At 39.1% G+C, this 17,222-nt stretch overlaps 1 protein-coding gene across 4 annotated transcripts in view; it reads right to left on the bottom strand.

Annotated features, from left to right (window-relative positions):
- Window positions 1–16,747, bottom strand: part of PFKP (phosphofructokinase, platelet) — a 44,968-nt gene extending 28,221 nt beyond the window's left edge. For 2 of the 4 annotated variants that reach the window (XM_035316448.1, XM_035316451.1), the window contains exons 1-4: window positions 16,351–16,745; window positions 8,436–8,509; window positions 2,100–2,177; window positions 845–1,034 (exon numbers count right to left, since the gene is read on the bottom strand). In XM_035316448.1, coding sequence (XP_035172339.1) covers window positions 845–1,034; window positions 2,100–2,177; window positions 8,436–8,509; window positions 16,351–16,435 — 427 coding nt within the window. In that variant the 5' untranslated portion in view covers window positions 16,436–16,745. Of the gene's footprint in view, window positions 1–844; window positions 1,035–2,099; window positions 2,178–8,435; window positions 8,510–16,350 lie in introns of all 4 variants that reach the window. The other 2 variants (XM_035316452.1, XM_035316449.1) reach the window with 2 other exon arrangements.
- Window positions 16,748–17,222: the final 475 nt, after the last annotated feature.

Raw genomic sequence — 17,222 nt, 5'->3', positions numbered from 1 at the left:
AGCAGCTGTAAAATCATAAGTGGCACACAGAAATCAATCAATCAATCATTCACTGTTTGTTCTAACAAAAAAAAAAAAATCAGAGGACAACAAGTGAAACTAGAAATTAATAGGATCAAAATAATCAGGAGGAAAAGATTCTTCACAATCTTCATAATTCATTGAAGTTGTAGAACTGCTTGCTACAATGTTTTCAGCAAAAATTTGTATGTGTTCAAGGAAACTGTATACATTCATACAGGAGAAATTCATTAAGGACTGCTAACAGCATCTGATTCAGGACGTCTTGAAGACAGAAATGGATGAAACCTATGTGAGTACTTATATATTCTGAATAACATAGAGCATCTACATAGCATTGTGTAGGCTTGCTCTGTTCTTTTACTCTTTCTTAAACATTCTCTTAGATGCTATCAACTGATGCATTTTTATAATGTTCTGATCTTAAACAAGCAGGTAGGAAAATAATAAATTATTAACAACCAAGTTTTTAGCTTATTGTAGGAAGGGAATTGCCATCTCAGCTTGCATTTGAGTGAAAGAGGCTTTTCAAGCAGAAGGCTCAAAGTTCAGACACTGACAACTAACTGTCCATAATGAGAAAAAAGCCACACAGACAGTTGCCCACTAAGTTTTCTGGGGTCTTTTTGAACATCTATGGTATATAAGAAAGGATGTACAGAAATCAAGAACTAATACTTTATGAAGAGATGCATAATTTCCCAGAATGTGTTTGATTTTTAAAATTAATATTCTCCGAATATAGTTTGTAAATGTATAGTTAAGGTATACAATCACTCTGAAGATTGGAATAAAAGTCTAGAGGGTCTAAACCCAAACTTACCTTTCTGTGCTAGTTCTTCTAGAAGTCCACTCCATTCTTCACGGAACAGATTGGCACCAGTTAAACTACCATCTCCACCGATCACACACAGATTAGTGATTCCTCTCTGAACCAAGTTGTAGGCTGCCTGCAGGCGGCCCTCCCGAGTACGAAAGGATTTGCACCGTGCACTACCAATAACTGTACCTCCCTAGAAAAGGGAAATATAATGGTTTTAATTTATAATCTAGTATATTACTGTATTTTTAAGATGGATTAATGATGAATGGTTATTTTGTAGTATAACCTCCACCTTTAATTCTACAGTGAGTAAAAAGTAATGAAAACAATTATCAAACTTGTGGAAAATTATGTTCTCAGGAGTCAATACATACAACAGAAAAAAGCGTTACACTCAAAAATTTGACTTCTCTGTCCTCAGCCATAACACCTCAATTTTCTCTTGGTTATAGATGCTACAAGATAGACAATGGATAAAACAAAGACAAGTGGATAAAATAAATGTACATACATGGATAAGGTATCTCATATCAGGTTTTTGTTGTTGTTTTGTCAAAAAAACAACTGTTTTTCTATGCTGATTTATGTTTATTATATTTGCATTACAGATAATTCCAAAGAAACACTCGGTTCACCTGGAGGGAGTTTTCAGAAAGCCTAGCAAGCAGCAAGGCCTCTTTGCCAAACATAGCATCTGTTCTGGAAGAAGTAACAGTATTACCATGCCAAGGAAAAGCATAAGGAGATCCAAATGGCCACCTTGCAGGACATTTTAATACAAATGCACAAAATCACTGGTATTATCTGAGCTCTGGAGAACTGTACTGTAATTACACCCATTACTGTAATTCTAAATTCACTTCGACAGGAAGCCAACAGGGTGTTGTAAGAAAGCACTTGCCTTACGAAATACAGTTATTCCATATTTAGGCCCTATAATGTCTTTGCCAATATATCTTCAGGAAGCTAATGACATGTGATATTGAAAATCTAGAACACAAGTTTTCAATATTATTTTTGTGCACCAAAAATGAGGTCCCACAGAGATCATCTTTAGAAAACGTCAAGCAACTGTATCACAGAAATTAGGCTCTGCTAGAAGTGGTATGTGATCACTCCAGTAATCATAGAAATAAGATTTCATAATTGCAGTTGTTAGCCTGGATCTGATTTTGGTTTGATTTCGAAGCCAAGATTTTGGTTTGTTGTTCAAAGAGAGATGCTTTGGGTCCCACCCCTACCCCCTAACACTTACTACTTGCAGGATACTTGAAACGCTTTCCCAAGAAACTTCAACAATATTATCACCTCCATCAACCATTCCTTGGTAACCCTAAAAAAAAGAAAAGTATTTCAAGAAGGCTGATTTGAAAAGCTGTAGCATTTCCACCGTAGTAATATTCACCATGTATACATTAAATGCAACTCTAAGTAATGGAAAACATTTAATTCAAAGATACTTAACTGAAATGAAATAATGTTCAAGCAGAAAAATTACCTCTGTTACCTCTGTAACACTTTGTATACTTTTCCCCCAAGGTATGGATAAGCAAAACAAAATGAACAGCAACAAGCAAAAAGATTTCATAAAGGAAGAAGAAATCAGGTTATTCAATTTTAATGCCTTAACTCAAATTGTCTTCAAAAACCAGTGCATACTCTAATACAGAAAGAACTACACTGAGCTGAAAGAAAGAAAATTACGTAGTTAGCAGCTACAGAAAAATTGTTATGCTTGGTTTTATTAATTCCCTGCATAAATATTACCAGAAAGATGATAATTATAGACTGTTTTCTATTAGGTGATGCTGTGAACACTGGTGAGAAAAAGAAAATACAGCAAATTTCTAACCTGGAAAAACCTAATTAATATAGACATAGAGAAGAATGAAACTGGAGTTACTATTCAATTTTTTGACGTTTCTCTAAATCCAAAGGGAAACAATACACCAAATTTAAAAGAAAGTGTATATGAGGAACTAATTAACCATTCTTCCATATCCAGTTACTGCAAAGCAGTACATATTTATTTTTAGGGTTCTCTGTAATAAGCCAATTGGAAGCTGCAACAGAAAGCTTATAAAACAGCAAAACTGGAAACACTTTGGGATGATCCAGAGGAAGCAAAGGTTTTAGCCAGTAAGAAAGTTCATTTCAATGTTACAAGTTCATACTGGCTTAAAAAGGTAACATTGGAATACTACATAATAGGATATGATAGCAATATTCTATAAAACTTGAGTCACTCACTAACATGATAGAATGTGAATATAAAGAAAACCTGGACTCAACAAAAGTATGACTTACATGTAAGATAATCAAGTAATCGTAAAGAAACAGTTAGGTATAAGATAACCTGTTTCTAATTTCTGTCCTTAAACAGATCTTTACATTATTTTGTATACTCTCTAGATACCTTTAATATGCAACATACACACACACAAAGTAAGACATCTTAAGGCTCAGATATTATTTGCCTAATTCTTTCAAAATTAAAGATCAAGCTGGGAAACAAAAAATCATTAATCTACTTAATTGATCTACATCTTTCTTTCTGAGAAAGTGCAGACCACTATATCCAACTGAGCTTGATGAACAAATTACTAAGTTCAATTATCAGAGAATTATTAGAAGAAAAACAGAAAAAGAAACCAGAGTGTTCCTCATATCAATAAATAATGGATAGACAGCTTCTCCTATCCACATTCCTATTGGCTACAACAACACCAAAATACATAGCCAATAAATGCTGAACGAATAGCATGATGCTGTACCCAGACTCCGCTTGTAACATAGACTATAGCAAGCTGCGCTACAAGCTGACAAAAACGCACAGTCCACATATTTGCTCCAATCATTCACCTCCCATTTTTACTTGAAAAGAAAAATAAACAATCTGGATCTAAGAAAGTATTTTAAGTATTAGAGTAAAGGCTTATCGAGAGACTCATGGATGAAAATTGCTAATTCATATTTTAATTAACAGATCTAAAGCATAGAAAGAGCAAAGGAATAAACTACTACTTGAAGTTGGCTCTGTGAATTGAAACACTTTACAACAAGGCTAAAATGAGCTCTGACTGACTCACAGGATGATTGAGTTTGGACAGGGCCTCTGGAGGTCATTTGGTCCAACCTCCTGCTCAAGCAGGGCCACATAGAGCCAGGTCCAGCCTCAACCAACCATTCTGCAATTCTGTGGGACTGTGAGCTTCTCTGTGTTGACAAGCAATAACAATTAATAATTCCTCGCACTGAAAGGTGCTTTCGGAACAGGCTAGGTCCATATTAGCTTTGTTTGCATTAGCTTTTACTAACTCAGTTCTGCTTGCCAAGTCATGCATGTAAGCTGGCTCGGAACAACGTAACTATAATTTCAACTCTGTTCTTCCCTGCCATTAACAGGTACAAAAAACATAAGACTTAAAAAAAAAAAAAAAAAGCCTTTCTAGAAAAGCTACAGAGGAAAAAAAGGATCAAGTAGAATTCAAATATTAATAATAAAAATGATTTCCATTTATCATTTTACCTATTTCAATGCTGGTGTTAACCTTGGGGACTGGGCAATTCATTTTAAAAGTGGAATTCAACATTAAATATTTCATCAAATATTGCAAACTAAACCTGTTAAATCTAACACTGTCATAATTGTCTTATTACTGAAAATTTCTGTCTGGCATGTATATAGACCTTAATAAAAAGAGGAACTTGCCAATTTACCCCCCCAAAAAAATTTTTTTACACCGTTTCTAAAATAGCAGCTTTGGTACTAACATACTAGAATTATAAGGCAAGCCTGGAAAAAAGCAAACCATCAAAAATACAAAAATACATACTCAAAGCTCAACCCCTTTTCATGCTTCCTTCTTCTAACAACTGAAAATTCAAAGCAAACTAGAGGAAGTTTGTGGGTCACATGTTCACAGTGCACATGTGCATATAACATAACTCTGGGAGACATTGGCAGGGACAGCAAACCTTGCTTCTGATCTTAAGTCTACAAACAAAAGCTTTGGGGAAAGAACAAGCTATCTTCTGATATGATTCATGTTAGACATTCTAGGCTTCAACAGTTATTTAAGTTTAATTACTGAGTTTTTCTGGTTATTGCTCAATAACATAAAATACAAATATCACCGCGTGTACAAGCCACCACATAAAATACATCAAGATTTCCTCACAGAAATCCATGACTGCTGTACCACTGCATTTCCAATGCCGGCCTCTTGAGACAAGGTCTCTTAAGCAAGGTGAAGAACCAAATGGTTCCACAGCTTAGTGGTAAAAGCACGCAGCCACTGGGAACCACGTGGCCTGCTTCAATTAAGGAAAAAAGGAAAGTCATTTATATAAATATTTACCTTCTCAGTTTCTAAAATTGATAGGCATATATGACAGATAACACTTCTATATGAAAAAAATCACTTCTGATTAGTAAAAATAAATAAAAATATAGTAGCTTCCTAGAACAGCCTGGTACTTTTACACATACTTCCTATACTTACTACATTTTCACAGCATGACTGAAGTAGGTCCATGGGTATTAAAATTTTAATTCAGATTGGGGTAGATTTGGGAAATCATATGATGTTTTTTTATGACAGTAGCTACAAACTGTTTAAATCCTAATATTAAGTGCTAAAAGATGCTAACATGAATAAAATGTGGAACCAGGGCAACTGTGTAGAGTAAGCATTATTTCCACAAAAGAACAGAGGAATTCTCATTGTGCTTATTTCAATGAAATGAGATACATGTGTTAGGGTTTGTTCTTTTTTTACATTTTTATTTCATAAATAATTTTAATTTTCATGTCTGCCTGTCAGTTTTCCTCCTCCTTTTGGGAATTAAAATATGTCCAAATATCATAAGAATTCCAGTATCTAATGTTTTCTTTCTTTGGACTTTGATAAGATCATCTTAAACTCTATAAAATCACAGAATCACAGAATTTCTAGGTTGGAAGAGACCTCAAGATCATCAAGTCCAACCTCTGACCTAACACTAACAGTCCCCACTAAACCATATCCCTAAGCTCTACATCTAAACGTCTTTTAAAGACCTCCAGGGATGGTGACTCCACCACTTCCCTGGGCAGCCCGTTCCAATGTCTAACAACCCTTTCGGTAAAGAAGTTAGTTCTTCCTAACATCCAACCTAAAACTCCCCTGGCGCAACTTCAGCCCATTCCCCCTCGTCCTGTCACCAGGCACGTGGGAGAACAGACCAACCCCCACCTCGCTACAGCCTCCCTTGAGGTACCTGTAGAGAGCGATAAGGTCACCCCTGAGCCTCCTTTTCTCCAGGCTGAACAAGCCCAGCTCCCTCAGCCGCTCCTCGTAAGACTTGTTCTCCAGGCCCCTCACCAGCTTCGTAGCCCTTCTCTGGACTCGCTCAAGCACCTCCATGTCCTTCTTGCAGTGAGGGGCCCAAATTAGATAAGTCCTATTTCACTGCTGTTTTTTTCTTATTTGTTAGTCTCTCTTACCTCTAAAAGAAGGACAGAAAAATTGAGCTGTTGTTTTATGTAGAACATTGACCTAGCTTTGGACACAGTTGTAGAAGACAGTGATTTTACAGTGCAAAAGTTCTTATGAGGGAAGGAAATAGTTACAGGAAAAAAAAGAGTGTACAACTGCAACAAAGTAGGCTTCAGAAGGCTGAGACATTTAACTCCATTTTTGGCTCCAAATAAGAAAACATTGCCAAAGTAGGGCAACAAAGATGTTGAAAAGACTAGACGGCATGACTTATGAGGAACAGTTGAGGATACTTGGTCTGTTCAACTTAGAGGAGTCCGAGTGGTGACTTTGCTGCTCTCTCTACAGCTTCCTCAGGGGGGGAAGAGGAAGGGGGATGTTGATCACTTCTCTCTGGTAACAGGACAAAAAGGAATGGCTTAAAGTTGTGTCAGGGAAAGTTCAGACTGAGTATCTGGAGAAAGTCCTGCACTGAGAGAGTGGTCAGGCACTGGAACAAGTGGTTACAGCCCCAAGCCTGTAGGTGTTCAAGAAGCGAAACTCCAACAGTAACTTGATTTCTACAATTGACTTTCATTCAAAGAATTCTGTGACTTCACCTTACACCTTATCAAACTTTAGCAATTTTACAGAGAAGCATGATAGCTTTTAATAGGATCTTGGTAAATTCAAAAAAAAAGAAAAGCACATCTGGAAATTCACCATTGGATACACTTCGTGATACAAAACAGCTTTTAAAAAACAACAAAAGTAAACATACTCTAAGACAAATTACAAGGATGATAATTCTCATTAAAAAGTTCTGGTCTTTAAGAACAGCCAGAAAAACTCCTTACTTTCTCAAAAATATTTGACCTATTTCAGCAATCCCACAGAACCACTGAACATTGAAAGAATTCTAGAGATAGGTCATGTAATTAGCACACACGCACTATTCAGGGCTCCTTGCTGTAGCAGTGTAGCACAAAAGAAATCTGGAGCACAGTGCTCCACTTATTTGCATTTCAATGCACTTCACCTCTCTTTAGTAAATGAGCTGTAGGAATAAGCAGACCAAGAAAGAAGATGGATAAATAGCTGCCTTTTAAAACTAAATTGTATATTTTGCATGCACAAAACAGAGAATAAAGTACTATCATAACACCTCTATAAATTCGAGTACTCCTTTTGGTAAATAACATTAAAAAACAAAAAACAATTTTGATAGGAGTACTGACTACTGAGTTTTGCCCCACAGCAAAAGTTTTTTACGATTTGTAATCATCCCATACTTCTAAGTAGTTGTAAAGGAATTCAAGTGTAAACAGAATGACTTTTTGCTGAAAAAGCATTTACTGTATTGTGCAATCTGCACATTTTATAACTGAAGGTGTCTTTCAAGCTGAAGTCTAACCTGAATTTAAGTCTTCCGATAAGACATGCTCAGATAGTAGTATTCTTTTGTCATTTACATTAAACTTGTCTTCTGCATTTTTCATGTCAAAGGATTGTTATGTAAGTTAACAATAGTCTTCATGCACATGCAGTCGTAATCTTCAACCACAAAATTCTGATGTCTGGATATGTTACTTTTAAAAAAATAAAATAAAATAAAATCCAATCTTTAAACCAGGAAAGATGGAACCAACCTAACAGAACTCTTGATAAAAAATAATAATAATAATAAAAATGTGTTATTTGTGACAATGGCACATTCTTATCATACCTGGGGGAAATAAGAATTAGTAGTTTAGCTAGGCTTATTTATACATTACAGTAATTGGGACCAAATCCAATATTAATAATTGGGGACAAACATCTGACAAGTACACAAATACCTATCTTACTGTTGAGTGTCAACCACCTCCGTATTCTTAATGCTTTCAGGCTTCTGGTGTTATATAAAGAACTCCATATATTTAAAATTCCATATATTTAAATGAAATAGCTTTATCATATATCATGTCAAAAACACTTTCCACAAAAAGTTGATATGATTAAAAGGGAACGATATGTACAGCATTTTTTTTTAATTTTATATTACTCACTCTCTATGAAGTTTCCACAAACAGTCAGAAAATCTCTCAAATACAATCAAAAGATAAATAGAGAATGAATAAAAAACCACTAACCTCATAAACAAAATAAACTTTGGCTTTTACATAGATTCCCATGCGTACCACTGCACGCACAGCAGCATTCATACCTGGCAAGAAAAAGCAAAATCACATTGTTATAGGTTACCTTTTTTGTGTGTGTATACTATAAACTTTCAGCATCTTTAAAAATTAAAATAATGACAACGATTAGTTCATTCCTGAAGACAGACAATGATCAGCATCTATCAAACCAGGAATTTGCTTAATGATAGTGCAATCAGTCCATGAACATGAAGGGTGCAGTAGTATTTACTTTAATATAATAATGATATGCTAGTATGCACATCGGTCCATGATTAAATTGCTGCCTATTGTAAAACAGCATTGTAAAAGTAACAGCTACTAAACCAGAAAGAGAAAGGAAATTCATTTCATGATGAACATTCAACCAATTTATGTTCTTCAAAGGGGAAATTATGCTACAACGGCTCTTTTTCCTGAGCTCTCCAAACAACATGAGTATATAGAGAGTATTCTGTCAGGAGCACAGCCAAAGCTCCTGATATTGACAGGTGCCACTTAAAAGTAAAGAAAGAAATAGCAGGAAATTAACACAAGAAATGTTTTTAGACCCATTTCACATAAAAGAAAAATGCCTATATACCACTTTTCTTTCCTGAAATGCCAATTCACACTGGAATTCTCTGCTCACACATCTGACAAACTATAGTAATATTAAGCATTACATGCAAGTGTAATGATAAAACGCTTGATCTCCTCAGCAACAGTGGAAGTTCCACTGGTCCCCCCTACATTTGTTAAATGAATTTCTATCATAACCCTTCAGACATCATGTTACCTTTCTCATTAATCAAGAAGTTCACAAATGTAATATGCTAATTGCTTCTATAGCACTGAAGAATGCACATGAGATTATCCAAAGCCTGAGGACAGAAGCAGCAGTTAGGCTACACTGAAAGATTAGCCTCTGCACATCAGCTGAAAAGGGATGCCAGAAACATGACAAATTCTCCAAATCTACTGCATTCAATATCAAAATAGCAAAGCAGTAGGTCAGCTCTGCTGTTAACGTAGGTGTTACGTGCTCACCAATCTGGAGATTTGAGAACATGATAGCTAGAATATGTAAACTCACAACACAGTAAGCCATAAAGACCTATCCCTACAATGCCTACCAGTATTGGGGATGAGGCTGAGGTGTTCTCAAAGATTGACTAATGAGGAACATACCAGATGGTTCCTGAAGTCAGCTAATGTTAAAAAAAAAAGTCAAAAAAAAAAAAGTCTGCCAAAATCTTGCAGATGGCTTTGTTGACGTATAATTAACAAATAATAGTATTATTTGCATAATGTAATTTCACCTTGAGACTAAAATCTTAAGTAACCCATGCTTTTCCCCAAAATCTGTATTAGGAAATAAAAGCAAGAATTCTCTCATTGAGCCTCTGTCTTGTGGCAGAGCATGGAAATGTTCTCAGATGCCAAGAGAGCGCAGCTCTGGAACAAAAGCTGGCTAATGCCAAGGAAAAACTGAGAATTTCTTTTGACACACTGTACTGAAAAGAAAGCATGCTAAATTTCAGATTAAAACTAATCTATTACACAGAGTGAAGGTATCTCCTCAATTAAACAGTTCAAAAAGAAAATACAAATAAAAGAGTAACATCCCCCCTTCCAAAGTCCTCTGGAAAGCAGAGACAAAGCCCATTAACTGCATAAAATCAACTATTCTTCACAGCACTGCCATTTTCTGCAAACAAGAAGACACAGGCACAAGCTGCTCCTTTCATCAAAGTCCATCGCATACTTCAGCTCATTCTGTGCACAACAGTTTGTTTGTTTAAGAGATGAGGACAACTTTTTGTACTATCCCTATCACCGCACAGTTCTAGAAGAGAGCTGCTAATCTCATTTTCTGAAGGGAAGACGTTCATCATCACTCAGAGCAGACTACTCAGAACTGCCCTTCTAAGATTCTTCGGTTCTTGAGGTTCAACTCTGTCACCTCTCCTGTCTGGCACCTGAGGGAACACAGTAAGACCTCTTTGGTATCTAACAAATGTTCAGCTTCAAAGACTCTGGTGTCTCACCCATTAGCTGTCTCTGTACTCCATGTATCTAAGTAAAGTAAAATTTTAAAAAAGGTGTCTGTGATTCCAGCCAGCTGAGGCAGAATTGTTTTGTCAGCAAAAAAAAAGAGTATTTAATAAAATAAGATGTTAAATATAAACATCCACATCTACTAAAGATATGAACTTGTCTTTTATCTTTTTCTTATGTTTCTGCTTTATTGGTCCTGTACCATATCTTTATATCTTTAGCACAAATCTCTTAATCAGTGTACTTTAAAGAAGAGCAGTTACTCTGTTCCTATTCCAAATTCTCCAGATCTGCCAGAAGTTTTTTTAAAAAACTTAAAAATTAGCCTACAAATGTTGATTAGGCTTACCTTTCCCACTTCTAAAACAGAGAATTTAAGCATGCATTAATTTCTAAAAATGGCAAATCCATTAACTCTTTCGCCATGAATATATTCATAATACAGTTGCATACTTTTTTAGTGAATACTTCCCAGTTTCCCTGTATGACATGAAAAACTGGTGAGACTCATAATTTACCTGTCCAAAAAGACGGTAAAAGTTCAAGAAAAATGCAGAAACTACAGACAAAAAGCATTTTCTCTGTACCACCACTAAAACTCTGTAAGTTCACGTAACAGGCATTATTATTGCTTGGCGACGTATACTTTATTTCTTTATACAGGAAGAGGATTTGGGCTTCTATTGGCAAACTCCTAAAGAAGTGGCTGGCATTTCAGAAGGGCTGAAGCGTATTATAATTCGGTATCTGCAAAATACAGGTAAAACACTGAAGCTTTAGATTTTATGTTGGCTTTCTAAATCTGAATAGACTGCATTGCTTGCAGTGATTCAAGTATGTAAATACAGAGGATTTCACAAAGTCTCTGCATAACTTGTCTAACAAAGTACTGCTCTATTTCATTATCTGTGGAGACTTACAATAGCATTTGTGATTTACCATAATATCTATGAAATGTAATTACACACTTATTACTGAAAAACAGATTTATACGGTTAGCCATGGATTTAGTCCTGAATAATAAATACAGCACCGATAAATGTAGGATTAGAATAGCAGCTTTAAAAGTAAGCCACAGATAAAACCATTATTTTTTTGTTTGTTTGTTTAATGCAAACGCTTTTGCACAGAAGCCTTTAAAGGAGAAAAAGATTTATTTTATTCTTTTGGACCCAGCACAGAATAAGCTACCTGCAACTACTTAGATGGCTTTACGTAATGTCTAAAATTAATTCCAGAGTGGATGATTTTACTGTCCTTCTTCTTGGTATTCTCTATACAGTTGTCTTTGAAGAGACTGATTTTTTATAGCAGAGTTACAAACAGTACTGCAGAACTCTTTAAATTATTTCCTCTCCTGTGCCTACATCCTGTTTCAAGTGCATATGCACAATTACAACAATGGAGTTTGAGTAAAATTAAAACAATGTTTTGTGCTTAGACATTTTTTTCACTTTAGTAAGCTCAAACAGGCCTTTAAATAAGTAACTATAATACTAACCTCGTAAAAGAAAACACAAAACTATGCATCTTGCTCACATATCAAGAAACCCTTAAGTACCAACTATTTTCATTACAGGTATTGGCTTAAATGCATGCTTAATGCCTTAATACACGAACTATGGAAATGTCTTAACACTGTCAAACAGAAAGAATTTATTCAAGGACGTAAATGGGTATACCTGTAATAAAGTAGGAGGCTATAATCATCAGATGGAAATATAAGAAGCAGTAGTCAAATAAGAAACACTGAACAAATCATTAAAGGTAAATGGAGAAAAAATCAAATTGTTTTTGTTAATTATGTAACATTTTATTGCACATTAATGATTCTAATTACCTGAAGAGAAATACTATACAGCATAAGTGCTTAGAAAAACTGTATCAGATCAGAGCCCTGTACTACACAAATATTTACATAACATCTAGACTACAAACATATCTCCTTCTTCACAATTTAAAAGACATCTGAACAGACTACTTTCAATCAGAGATTCTGCTAATTATAGATAAGCTTCCTCCAAAATATTAAATGTCTTGAAACAGTTACACTCACCCATTAGTAACTACATGCCTTATTTTTTAATATATATTAAAAAGTGGACATGTATTTTGCACATCTATGTCTCTACACACACAATCATATTTGCTGGAAAAGATGCCTTTATTCCATGTGATTATCTTCAAATAACGTAAGCGTTAATAAATAAACTCTACATTTTGGATGTCATAAAAGAGTGCATATTTTATTATTTGTTCAGTGGCCAAAATTCATTTTTCCAAAAGAAGTGACCAGGACAAGAAGAGTACATCTACACTGCTATATTAAATTTGCCTTGAAATGTCATTGGCAAGCCTGTAATGCTTCAAATGGAGAAATGTAAATCTTTACTTCAGCAGCCTTGGTCTAGAATATTCTAGAATACTACCAGGCAATCCATATTTCTATCTCCCTCACTTGCTATCTTTCACAACACTAAATCTTTGAGTTAATCTCAGAAAAAACATGATCACCTTTAAGGACAATAATCCTAAGCAAGTAAATGGAACAGCTCAAAGGAACCACAAGCTCATCCTTTTCCGACAGCACGCAATTGCCTTCTGTCAAATGCTTTCAGATGATATTGTTCCCGCTGCTGAGACACACCTATTGTGGTAGTAGAATAAGCAGCCTGACTGGAGGTTATACAAACGTGAAAGTGACCTACAGCTGCCCAAATCCTCTGTGGTAGCCTTTGCCAACCACCATAAAATACAACCACATACCTGAAGCAGATCATGGTGAGTCCCACTGAGTGACGATGGAAGCATGAATAAAACCCATTTTTAGTCCACTTTTCTGAGCTGCAGCCACTACCATTTGTAATTAGTCCAGGAACTGAACTAACCCCTACATTTTGAGAAAATTTGTCAGAAATTTTGTCTCTCAAGGTAATTGTGATTAAGGTAGAAAGTACTTACTGTAGTTTACTATTTAGCTGGCTAGCTAAAGTGATGGACTGCCAAGTTTAATGCTTACACACATTAGCGTACAAACTACACCTTTTTGACGTAAAATAAACCAGTGATACATTCTTTAACCCCACCAAAAACAATACTTCTGTGTTTAAAGTGTGGTGACTAAATCCTAATTATCACAGTATGGCATGTACACATTATATAGTTCTTAATATTCCACAGTTGGTAAAAAAGACAAACAAAAAACTTTGCAAGGAAGTACCACAAAAGTGGGAAAGTAATTTACACCTTAACACATCCTATAAATAGAAAGGCTTGTTTGTTTTACATAATGCTACTTCTAAATTATTCACAAGTACAACAGTAGCAAAGGCAGTAACTTGTATTCTAAAACAGTATCAAGCATATTTTGTTCTAGGATAAGATTTACAGCCCACCTGTCTAAATCAAGGCACCTATTGGGATGAAGGTATGTGTTTATTGCAACACTAACGGGTGCTTTTTCCACTGCATTTCCTGCTGAGGCTGGTTTGCATTACAGATAATCTGACATTTTCTTATGTCTACTTAAGACATTTTAAAGAAAACCACAGACTGGAACTTTTTTATATTTCCACTTTTTTGTCTGCGTCAGAGTTTGTAGTTTTACCTGCCCTACCATTTTGCTTTAACATTTATTTGCAACAAGTCCTGCAGCAATAGCAGCATATTTCCTTCTGCGTATCCTTAACAGTTTCTCTAGAACATTTGCCCTACACAGAGCAAATGACCTTGACAGGGCATGACTCATTCTGTCCCTTGTTCTACGCCTAACCCAGCATGCAAACAGACTACAGGTTGTATATCTTACACATCTCTGTCATTCAAGATAATAAGGCTTATGAACCTCAACTGCCTCGTGTCATTTAGTCCAAATGATCAGGTCCTAAAATTGCTTTTTTCTTGTTCTAAGTTAGGTCAACAAAGCTGCCTACAAAATGTCTTGGAAGACATCCAGCTTGCTTTGTTTAGTCTTTGTGACAACCTCTCTCCTCAGACAGCAACTTTCACTGGCTGTTCATCTTCACCTTTCCATGGAAATACGCTGCAGTAGCAATCTGCCAGATAATATCATCTAGATGCTATGCACGCATTCTGTGATTTGCAGAATGCCTTAATTCACATAGTGGCAAGTGGAGATTAATACTTTATAAAAGGAGATGCATCTGCCACTGCATTATATAATCTCCAGACACGCAGAAGCGAGCAGCAGGGTTCAGCCTCTTGCTGAACACGCTACTGCTGCTCAAGGCAATGCCCTGTCACACTTAGAAGTTAAAATGGCGATTTGGTGACCTGACCGCTACAGCAGAAAAGCCTCGATTCACAGTCCCTTCAAGAATCACTTGTCAGTGGAAGTAATGAGAGCAAACAGTGGATAAAAACTTGAACAAATGTAACCTGACTGGGGAGGAAAAGAGAAGCCATTTAAGGTCATCAGCTTGCTTTTTCTCTGGAACTCTTTTCCTCCCCAGCTGGCACTAGATCAACTGCAATCAGAAAGATTCCCGAGAATCCCAGGTAAGACTAGGGACTCCCCGTTATTCCTGCGGAGGGAGGGCGGGAGGATGCTTCTCCCAGCCCAGATGACGCAGGGAGGCGGAATCTGCAGCGACTCGCAGCGGATCACGTACACACCGGAGGGGGGGAGCGGGCAGACGCTGGTCCACGCGATGGGCTGCCAGGAGGGCGAGGGCTGCCGGGAGGGCGAGCGGCGGGCACTGCTCTGCCCATTTGCACATTGGGAGAGCCAGGAGAGGCTCCACCATGGATGCAGACCGGTCCCTGCACGTTTCCACGTGCAAAGCTGCGAGCAGTGGTCACTGAGCTGCCAAGTATAAAGGAAAGAGAGGGAGGCTTTTTTCTTCCTCCTCTCTCTTCAATTCACAAACGCGAGTAACGTTTCTTCTCGAAGTTAAAAGTATTTCCGAGGCACTCTCCGGGGAAGGAAAAAAAAAAGTAAATTAAGCAAAGGAACTAAAAGCATTCATCACGGAACTCTCCCGGCAAGCATGGAGAGTCCTGTGAAGCAGCATGAAAAGCTGGAGGTCTGAAATCTTAATTAACTGAAACTTCAAACTGTTAGCATGTGTGAGGGGGAAACGAAAGTGCGGGGGAAAAAAAAATCTACTTCACGACTAAGTACGTTGGGATCGAGCCTTTCTCTTTCCCCCTGATGTCTGTGGGTCTTTTGTTCCCCCTACTCGTGCGGCTCGGGCTCCCTCTGCACTGAAGGCATTCGGGGAGGTGGAACACGCTGCCAGCACGCTCCTCCCGAGAGCAAACCACCGCCTGAGCTTCCTACATCACGGCCGGGCACACGAACGTGTCGCCGGGGCAGCCTCCCCCCGCCGTGAGGCAGCACGACCTCCTTCCCCCCTCCGTTTCCCCGGGGGCGAAGCCGTCTCGGTGGCAGGAGTTGTTAACGCCGCAGCGTTTCTCTCTCCTCTTCCCCGCCCGGGGCAGGCTGAGGGGAGGCCACGCGTTAGGAACCCAGGGTGAGAAAAGGGAGGCAAGGAGGATGAGAGGCCGTTTGCGGCCAGGCCGCGAAAAGCAACAGCAAAAAACAACCACAACAACAAAAAAAAAAGGTTTATCTTTTAAATTATCTCAGTAAGACATAGCAACAGGAGGCGCAGGACCCCCACAACTCCTCCAGGCTCCCTCGAGGCCGGTCGCAGAGCCTCTCCCCCGCCGTGCCCCAGCCGGAGCAGCCTCCCCCAGCCACACCGTCCCTCCATCCGCCCGCCGTTGGGGGGGGGGGGGGAATTCCCCCCTCCTCGCCCCCGCAGCCTTCCTCCCACCCTCCTCATCCTCCCTCCGGGCTCACCCTGGGCATCGCCGCCGCTGGTGAGCACGCCGATGGCTTTCCCGGTGCCCGAGAGGTTCTCGAAGAACTTGGGCTGGTGATCCATGGCGCCGGCCAGGGGGGGACCGGGCGAGGTCGCTGAGGGAGCCCCTTGGCTTCGGGGCTCTGCCCGGCGCCTCGACTCCGCCGAGCGCCCGGCCTCCGCGGAAAACAGATTTAAAATAAAACAGGATAAAAATATAAAGCGGTGCTAGTGTGGCTTTAAAGATGGGTGTATAAAAAATAAGGGGTAGTTGCGTGCCAGAGGGCGGGGAGAGAGAAATAGGCAAAGAGAGCGCGAGCGAGACCAGAGGAGGCGCAGCGCACACCGCAGCCTCCCCGCGCTGCCTCCCCCGGCCCCGGCTGACAGCGCGGCTCGGCAACGCCCCCAACGCCCCGCCGCCAGGGGCGGGTGACGGGCGGGCCGGGGAGCCAATGGGAGGCCGAGGTGCGGCAGCGAGCGGAGGCCGTTACGGCGGCGGGGCGGGGCCGGGAAGAGCGGGGGCGTGAGGGGGCTGGGGTGGAGGCTGAGGCGGGGGAGGGGTTGCAGGTGGGGGCGGGAGGCCCCTTCCTTTCCCTTCCCGAGCACCTGTGGCAGGGCTTGTGTCCCAGGGCCTGCTCGGTGTCTGCTTTGTCAGGTCTTTGTCCTTTTTTTTTGCCCTCCCCACCCCCCCTCAGGTATTTATTGCTGCACTGCCGGCGCTCCGGCACACATAGGGAAGTGGAGTTGTTGCCTGTGCGCGTGCACAGATCGCAGACAAGTGTTGAGGCTGAGGGAGCAGCGAAGGCCAAGCAGATGGCAGAAGTTAAATAGGAAGCCCATGTCTTTCTGCCCTGTCTTCTGTTCCGCACTG

Source organism: Oxyura jamaicensis, chromosome 2 (assembly GCF_011077185.1).
Source record: "Oxyura jamaicensis isolate SHBP4307 breed ruddy duck chromosome 2, BPBGC_Ojam_1.0, whole genome shotgun sequence".
NCBI classification, from domain to species: Eukaryota; Metazoa; Chordata; class Aves; order Anseriformes; family Anatidae; genus Oxyura; species Oxyura jamaicensis.
The sequence above is the reverse complement of the archived record's forward strand: the minus strand, read 5'-3'. Positions and strand labels throughout refer to the sequence as shown.